At 34.1% G+C, this 10,193-nt stretch overlaps 1 protein-coding gene across 1 annotated transcript; it reads left to right on the top strand.

Moving 5' to 3' along the window:
* LOC107617980 lies at positions 8,696-9,485 on the top strand. The gene has a single exon (XM_016319877.2). The coding sequence runs from the start codon at positions 8,817-8,819 to the stop codon at positions 9,258-9,260; it is 444 nt and encodes a 147-aa protein (XP_016175363.1). The 5' UTR covers positions 8,696-8,816; the 3' UTR covers positions 9,261-9,485.

Genomic DNA, 10,193 nt, shown 5'->3' with positions numbered 1-10,193 from the left:
ATCATTATGATACTATTATCCCTTAGGGGACATCGATTAAAATAAAACCTCATGATTATTGAACCTCAAAATAAAATCATAAAACATAATCCATCATTTGTAGTGCATTATTTATTTTAAATCGACATTGTTACTATATTACACCAATAAGAGCATAACGTTTTGATTGTTTTCTCTGCTGGCCATCAAAAAGAATGTGTTGTGACGGTGTTTGCTTCGTAAACAGAATTTCAACGAGATTGGATAAAGGTTGATTTCGTGATTCATGTGGTGGTGCTCACTGTGTGCCGTCAAGGCATCAAACTTGCCATAATGGTGTTCTATTTCTCAGTGACACGTTGCTCTCTTCAATCATTTCATTTCTAACATAGTGGCGGCGCGCGCTATGCAACCATGTTAAATCAATGCAAAGTTGCTCTGATCTCAGCCACTCACCAATTTTCATTTCAACATCTTACTATATTATTATTAATATTTTGACCATAATATTTTGCCAAGGCTAACTGCCCTTTGCGATAAGCACATAGCCACCTACTGAAAGTGATCACCAGCTTAGCAGCTCTATAAATCAAAGGATATATTGCACAAACCGATAGATTCAAACCGAATTCCTAATAGTTAATATGATATATTAAATTTTAAAAGTGGTAGTTGTTAAATAAAAATCTGCTAGAATTTGAAGCATTAATTTAAATTAAGTAAATATTAAAAAAGTGGTCAATTGAATATCCGGAAGTGGACAAAGCAAGCTAAGACAAGAAGAGCAGAATGGGCAGACATGCATGTGAAGTTACTATTTGCAAGTTGCAATCGCTGTCAATGAACAGCAAATCCGATTTGAGATCCGAGACAGCTAAAGTGGCAAAACGTCGACTGCATTAGGAAACAGTCTCCATGATCCATGGACATTAATGTTAATGCTCAACTTGCTTCCTTCTTCAATGATAAATACTCTGTTAAAACAATTTGAATTGGACGAGTGCTCCCTTAAACAAATGTCAAAAATGGGATAATGTTATAAAACAACTAAATAAATAAGGAAGATGTAAATATAAAATAGAAAAATATAAATATAGAACTCTAAAATACATTCTCTCATGAGAATGTGAGCTTCACATAGAAAATGGGCATTTAGGTCCCATTTTTATCACAACACTCCCCCTTTGATGATCATTTAGGATTATTGTCTCGTTAAAACCTTACTGAAGGAAGACCCTGTGGGAAAAACCTTAGTGAAGGAAAAAGAGTACAATATCCTTTGTGATGGGGACTGCCTCATTAAAAACTTTGTCAAGAAAAACCCAATGGGAAAAAAACCTGACCAAGGAAAAAAGAGTACAGTCTCCCCCTCTTGTCGACATCATTTAATATCTCGAAATTGGCGCGTCCCAATCTCATGTACCAATCTTTCAAAGGAGGATTTTGGGAGTGACTTTGTGAATAAATCTGCTAGATTGTCACTTGAGCAGACCTGTTGGACATCAATTGTCCCTTGATTTTGAAGATCATGAGTGAAGAAGAATTTGGGAGAAATATGCTTTGTTCTATCGCCTTTGATGTATCCGCCTTTAAGTTGAGCAATGCATGCTGTATTATTTTCAAACAAGACAGTTGGAGCTATCTTATGATCAATTAGTCCACATGATGACAGAATATATTGGATCAAATTCCTGAGCCAAAAACACTCGCGACTTGTTTCATGAATCGCTAGTATTTCGGCATGATTAGAAGATGTTGCAGCAATCGTCTGTTTCGTGGACCTCCAAGATATAGCTGTTCCACCATATGTGAACAGGTATCCTGTTTGAGATCTCCCTTTATGTGGATCAGACAAGTATCCAGCATCTGCATAGCCAACTAGTTGTGACTTGGATCCATATGGATAAAACAACCCCATATCAACCGTTCCATGAAGATATCGAAAGATTTGTTTGATTCCACTCCAATGTCTTCTGGTTGGAGAGAAACTATATCTTGCTAGTAAATTCACAGCAAATGATATATCAGGTCGTGTATTATTAGCAAGATACATTAGCGCTCCAATGGCACTAAGATATGGTACTTCAGGACCAATGATATCTTCATTTTCTTCTTTAGGACGGAATTGATCATTTTCCACATCCAAAGATCTTACGATCATTGGGGTACTCAAGGGATGTGACTTATCCATATAAAATCTTTTCAAGATATTTTTTGTGTATGTTGTTTGATGAATAAAGATCCCATTTTTTGTATGCTCGATCTGCAGGTCGAGACAAAATTTAGTCTTTCCAAGATCTTTCATCTCAAACTCTTCTTTTAGAGTTTTTATAATTGTTGGAATCTCTTCAGGAGTCCCAATGATATTTAAATCATCAACGTACACAGCAATAATAATGAATCTAGATGCAGTTTTCTTTATGAAAACACAGGGACAGATATCATCATTCTTGAATCCGTTTTTGGCCAGATACTCAGTAAGACGATTATACCACATTCGTCCAGATTGCTTTAGACCATATAAAGATCTTTGCAATTTGACTGAGTATAACCCTTGTGATTATTCATTGGATGATTTAGATATTTTTAGTCATTCAGGGACTTTCATATAGATATCCCGATCTAATGAGCCGTATAAATAGGCTGTTACCACATCCATTAAATGCATATGCAGTTTATGATATGCAGATAAACTAACCAAATAACGCAATGTTATCGCATCCACTACAGGGAAATACGTTTCTTCATAATCTATATCGGGCCTTTGTGAAAATTTTTGTGCCACAAGTCGGACTTTGTAGCGCACAACTTCATTTTTCTCATTTCGTTTTCTCACAAATACCCATCGGTATCCAACAGGTTTTACATCTTCAGGTGTACGGACTACAGGTCCAAAGACTTCACGTTTTGCAAATGAGTCTAATTCAGCCTTCATGGCTGCTTCCCATTTTGGCCAATCATTTCTTTGTCGACATTCTTCGACTGATCTTGGGTCAAGATCCTTACTTTCATGCATGATATTTAATGCCACATTATATGCAAATATTTCATTGACAATTGTCTTATTTCGGTCCCATTTCTCTCCTATAAAGACATAATTTATCGAGATCTCGTCATTTTCACAATTTTCAGGTACCTGAATATCTTCTGGCGTTAAAACTATATCAGAATTTTAGACAACTGCATGTGTCTCTACTATGTCTTTTTCAACAGGAATCGTATTTATCTCTTTTATTTTTCGAAGATTTTTGTCTTTGAAACCGACAGGCCTGCCACGCTTCTAGCGTGTATTTGCTTCGGTGGCAATTTGTCCAACTGGGACATCAATTCGAATTGGGGCATTTTCCGCTGGTATATAAGATTTGGTTATCCTCTTTGTATCGGAAAATGCATTAGGCAATTCATTTGCTATTCTTTGCAAATGTATAATCTTTTGACCTTCTAGTTCACATTGCCCTGATCGAAGATCTAAATGCATAAATGATGATGCATTCCAATTAAGTTCCTTTTCAGGAAGCTTATTCTCTCCCCCTAATGTTGGAAATTTTGATTCATCAAAATGACAATCCACAAATCGGGCTTTAAATACATTTTCAGTTTGTATCTCAAGATACCTCACTATAAAGGGAGAATCATATCCAACATATATCCCCAATTTTCTTTGGGGTCCCATTTTGGTGCGATTAGGTGGTGCAATGGGAACATATATCGCACACCCAAATATTCTTAAATGGGAAACATTTGGCTGCTGGCCAAATGCTAATTGCACAGTAGAGAACTTATGGTAACTCGTTGGCCTCAAACGAATAAGTGTTGCGGCATGTAAAATAGCATGCCCCAAACCGAGGTTAGGAGATTTGTTCTCATAAGGAATGGTTTAGCAATTAATTGGAGGCGTTTAATAAGCGATTCTGCTAACCCATTTTTTGTGTGAATATAAGCTACTGGATGTTCACACTTATTCCATTAGCCATACAATAAGCATCAAAAGCTTGGGAAGTAAATTCACCAGCATTATCAAGACGAATTGCTTTGATTGGATTTTCTGAAAATTGTGATTTTAATCGAATAATTTGAGCCAGTAATCTCACAAACGCCAGGTTGCGAGAGGACAATAAGCACACATGTGACCATCTCGAAAATGCATCTATCAGGACCATAAAATATCTAAAAGATTTACATGGTGGATGAATAGGTCCACATATATCACCTTGAATCCTTTTTAGGAATTCAGGAGACTCAAATCCAACATTTACTGGTGATGGCCTTAAAATTAACTTTCCCTGAGAACATGCAGCACAACAAAATTCACTAGTTTTAAGAATCTTCTGGTTCTTTAGTGAATGTCCATGGGAGTTTCAATAATTCTCCTCATCATGGTTGTTTCCGGATGACCCAATCAGTCGTGCCAAGTTATGAATTCATTTGGGTTAGTAAACTTCTGGTTTACAGTGACATGTGATTCAATTGCACTAATCTTGGTATAATATAACCCAGATGAAAATGAGTGCAACTTTTCTAATATAACCATTTTATTTGAATCATGAGTTGTTATACATAAGTACTCATGACTTCCCTCATTCATAGTCTCAATATGATATCCATTTCGGCGAATATCTTTAAAGCTCAACAAGTTTCTTCGAGACTTGGTAGACAACAATGCATTATTTATTATGAATTTTGTTCCTCCGAAAAAGAAAATTATAGCTCTTCCGGAACCTTCAATCACATTGCCTGAGTCGATAATAGTATTAACACATTATTCTTTTGGCACAAGATTGGTAAAATATATATCACTTTTGAGAATAGTGTGCGAACTTGCACTATCCGCAAGACATACATCTTCATTACATATCCTTATCATTCTCTTCAAAGACGAATAATAATAAAATGAGTAGTATGCACAGTTAAATTGAATACTTGATCGGAATTATTTTTCTAAGAAATACTGCACATAAAAATAATGTCATATACTAAAACTTTATTTTAAAACATGACATATTTAATGATTTCAAAATTCGTAAACATTAATATTTCATTATTTATATACATCATATTTGAAACTTAAATACATAGGAAATAAAACTTAACGATAAGTTCTTTACATTATTTATTTACATGAATACTTAACAATCTCACACATTAAACTATTCCATCATTGATCAAATGACCAATATTTCCTTCAGGATCCTCAAAGAAATCAGATACATCATAATGAGTAGTGAAATTTTCAGCATCATTTGAAACGAAATTTGATTCTTTTCCCTTGTCGTCCCTTTTCAAAGATGCCTGGTAAAGATCGATTAGGTGTCTTGGGGTACGGCAGGTACGTGACCAATGGCCCTTTCCACCACAACGGAAACACTTATCCTCTGTTGATTTATTCTATCCGATATTTCTTTCTTTATCCCACTTCTGGTGAGAGATCCTCTCTTTTGAATATAATTCATTTTCCTTCCATAATTTTTCTTTTTATTAAAACCTTGTCATTTACCTCTTCTAGGGTAATTTGCCGCATTTACTTCAGGAAATGGGGCGGCGCCAGCAGGGCGCACTTCCTGATTTTTCAATAGCAACTCATTGTTGCGTTCAGCAACAAGAAGGCAAGAAATTAACTCAAAATATTTTTTAAACCTTTTTTCTCGATACTGCTGCTGCAGGAGCACATTCGAGGCATGGAAGGTTGAGAAAGTTTTCTCCAACATATCATGGTCAGTTATCTTTTCTCCACATAATTTCATTCGTGAGGTGATTCGAAACATTGCAGAATTATATTCATTTATGGATTTAAAATCTTGTAGACGTAAGTGCGTCCATTCATATCGGGCTTGAGGAAGTATCACGATTTTTTTATGATTGTACCTTTCTTCAAAGTCTTTCCAAATATCTGCAGGATCTTTTAATGTGAGATATTCATTTTTCAATCCTTCATCAAGATGACGACGAAGAAAAATCATGGCTTTGGCTTTATCCTTCTGGGATGCATTATTTTCAGCCTTAATGGTATCTCCAAGATCCATTGAATCAAGATGGATTTCAGCATCTAATATCCATGATAAATAATTAATTCCAGATATATCAAGAGCATTGAATTCAAGATGAGAGAGCTTCGACATAATGAAAATTTGTTACCTGAGTCTTCCTAAAAAATTGATCAGAGTATCGTGCTAATAACGTGTTGTAAAACAACTAAATAAATAAGGAAGATGTAAATATAAAATAGGAAAATATAAATATAGAACTCTAGTATCACAATTACTATTTTAATATAATCGAGATGATTATTATATTACTAATATATATAAACTTAAGACTTCCCCTATTTATACACATAAATTATCACCATTTTTTAACCTTTATTAAATATATTCTCTCTTGAGAATGTGAGTTTCACATAGAAAATAGGCATCCATGTCCCATTCTTATCACAACAGATCATATTTTATGCATGCAACAATTTATTAGTTAACAACAAATCTTTAAATAAAGTTTAGATTCGTAGTATATTAGTCGTTGACCTTTCGAATAGAAAATATCGTATGCAACAAACAAATTTATATGTTAAGTTGTATATTTTTATTTTTTAATATTGAAAATGATTAATAAAATATAAGAAAAAATAAAAAATTATCTTTTATATTATTAAAAAATTAGGATATAATAGAGAGTGTACAGAAAAAAAATTCAAACATTATTTTTCGATTTTTATGATTGACCTACTGGCTATCTATGGTTTTTTTTTTGTCTCTATCTGATTTTTATTGTGTGTATTTTTATGTTCCTTTTCTTTGAATGCTCTTTGTATGGGTACATGGGGAGGATATTAGCTTCGAACTGTAATCTGTAATCTGTAAGGAAAAGTATAGGGTACCAATATATTATTTATCAATAAATTATTAATAATAATTAATTATTATATTTTAAATATATATATAAAAAGGCACATCCAAAAGATATATTTATAAAGACATTTCTATTAAATATAACCATATAAAAGACATTTTTATTGAACACATCTACAAAGATATTTTCATTAAATATAATTATAAATAAGAGTTGGTAGAAATTGATAAAAATGTTGTTGATAACGTAGCGAGATTGAATCTGTAAACCCCATTATTGTTTAAGACTTTAAGTAGAGCTAAGTGTTAAATTCTGCCGCCAAATAGAAAATGAGAATGAATTATTATGCATGTAATGAACAACTGAACATAGAGGTCCACTCTATTTTATTCGGGTAAGTAAGCCCAGTGGGAGCATGGCCCACCGAGAAAGGGAGTGGGCCTTAAATACTAAGTAGTAGTTATCGGAATAAGAGAAAAGCAACAAAATTGGAGGGGATAATGGGATATTCATATTTCGCTAAAAAAAGGAAAAAAGAAAAAAGAAATGATCAAGTTGGAGGGAGGGAAAGGGGATTTGGTGTTGATGGTTGATGGTAACAAGTTTCCAGCTTTATGCATGAGATTTGAATGCTTGTGAAATGCGATGCAAAAAGGTGTGGCCCACAGAGTAATTTGGAGTTTATGCCGACAGTGGAGCATGCATGCAACAGGAGCATATTAGGAACAGTGCAATATTGGAGTAGGCATGCTGCTTGTGAAGGCATGCATCTGACACTGTCTATGTCTTTCACCTCTCCCAATCATATCTCATTTCTATGCAAACTCATCAACTTATGCTTCAGAAAAATTTTCAAATATACTGGTATATAGATATTTTAGTAATTTTTAATAGTTGATTTTAATTATATAAAATTTTAATTATAAAAAATATATATAATATATATAATTAAAATCAAAGATTAAAAATTACTATCCATATGCCGATATAAACTTTCCTATGCTTCCTCCTAATTACTGCCACTTGTCCAACATGCAATTGTCTCTCTTTTAATTTGCCTTTCTTTTGCATCATTCACACGCCACTCACTGCCCTCACCACCATGCACGGACAAAATCATTCTAATCCCATATCCCATAAAGAATAAATTTAAAAAATATATAATATTATCTAAAATAAATTGGGTAGAATGGTAGATAATTAACATGCTTTTTTTGTCATGAGATGATTAATGTTATGCACATGAATGTGCTTATGGGTATGGTTCATGTGTCTCTAAATATGTAGTTTATATTGACTAGTATTATTTTTTAAAAGAAATATTTTAATTATATTTAAATTAATATTAATTAATTCTTTTTTTACTGTTGACCTCTAATATTTTTGTTTTGAAAAGTTGGAACTTGAGTTAGCGCCAATCTAAGACTTGTTTATCGTCTCCATGCATAGGAATACTCCAAGGAGGATAAATTAAATAAAAAATTGGGTTCTAGTTAGGCATAGGATGGGTTGGATGAGCATGTGGATGCACGATTTCACAGTTAATTAGGTAGTATAGATAACCGTAAATTAAAAGAAAGCATGCACTAGCATATCTATATTGAACTAAAATAATGAAATAAGTAAAGTGTTTGAATTGCGTATTAACGAAAAGAGAAAAAAAATGATAGGTAGAAGAAAACGTGAATTTTGGTTTGTTAGATGAAGCAAGCAGCGCATAGAGAGTAGGGTGTGTATAGTAGTAGTTGGGGAGGTGAGTGTAAGTGCATAAAAGTGGGCCAGATGAAGAGTTTGACTCGGTTGGGGCAAAAGGGTAGAGCAAGGATATTTTTTGTCGTTAAGAGAAAGGGGCAATGCCGGTTATTCATTCCCTCACATGACCTAACCAACTTGTCCATCCTCTTCTCTTCTCTGCTATAAATACTCCCTTTTACTTTTCATCACTCACAAGTCACAACCCATTCCTCCCCCCTTTCTAACCTATTTTTTACTCCATGAAGAGGCAAAGGGCACCTGCTAACAACCCTATCAATAATATGAACATCATGATGAATAGTAGTACTAGTGTTCCTCTTCCTCCTCCTCCTGCTGCCAAGCCTGAAGATGTGTCTGTAATAATGGGCAAGAAGAAAGCCAAGAAAGAGGCAACTACCGCTGAGCAGCAGCACAAGCGGGTGGAGGAGAGCAACAACAGCAAAGAGGTGGTTATTACGCCTACTGGCGGTGAGGATAATAGTAACTGTGAGGAGAACATGATGATGATGATGATGGCACCATGGATGGATGAACAGATGTCATGGGGATCTGCATGGCATCCTGGGTGGGACATGGACTTCATGGGTGAAGACTTCACTGCTGCCATGTACAGTGATGTTGTTTGGGACTATGATATCTGGAACCTCAACAACCAAATCCCAATTCCACATTACATGCAATGAGGAATCACCTACCTACCTTACTACCTAATTTCTGTTACGTTTAATCTTCACTCTTCTCCATGTATTTACTACCATGTCTTTCTTTCCTCCAATCTTAATTAACTTATTAATTACGCCACTTAATCTCTCTTGTAATCACTAATTAAGTAATTGGCTGGTAATGTGGTCAACTAACACGACATGTGAGTTTGGTACACTATTAAATAAGACACGTCGTCACACGTCCCAATCTTACATTAACACCATAACAGTTACGCTATATTGTAACTTGAAATATCTAAAGGAATCAGATTCACATACATATAATTATAACTGTCCAGTCCCAGAATTCAATTCAATTAAAGTGGATTCTGGACTCACATATTCAGACGTGCAGGGGAGAAACTCTGCTTTAATTATTTCCTATATCGGATACTATATATTATTCTTATCATACCCACTACTCTTTCATCTTTTATCAGATTATCACCTCCAAACAGTTACTTCATACTTATGCTTTATTATTATTTATTAATTATTTTCATTGCCTCCGTGTGACACACATTTGGTTACATAAAATCCAATGAAACAGACCAACAAATTAATCTTCAATAAAATAAAAGGGGAAACGTATAAGGCAGCTGGTAGTGTAGGACTTAAGGAACAACATAAAAACAAAGACAATGATGTCTATAGTCTAGAGATGCATGAGAAGAGAAGGATTGTGCATTAAATAAACGTTGGAATTGATGAAGTGCACTTTACCCTCGTTTCGTTGTTGAATCCGATGATGCAAATAAATGCATTGGATCCTTCTTCCTTTGGTCCCTTTAACTGTACCAAGCGAGGGTGACAACCGAATGAAAAAAAATAAAAATAAAAAATTGAATTAATACTTTATGTGACTTTAATATATAAAAATTATATGATGTATTTTAAATTCTATAATAAAAA

Source organism: Arachis ipaensis, chromosome B09, assembly GCF_000816755.2.
Source record: "Arachis ipaensis cultivar K30076 chromosome B09, Araip1.1, whole genome shotgun sequence".
In the NCBI taxonomy this organism is placed as follows: Eukaryota; Viridiplantae; Streptophyta; class Magnoliopsida; order Fabales; family Fabaceae; genus Arachis; species Arachis ipaensis.
This window is presented reverse-complemented; position numbering and strand designations above follow the sequence as displayed.

What these genes read in the sequence shown, in the direction of transcription:
- LOC107617980 (XM_016319877.2), top strand. Translation starts at nt 8,817, where the DNA reads ATGAAGAGGCAAAGGGCACCTGCTAACAACCCTATCAATAATATGAAC.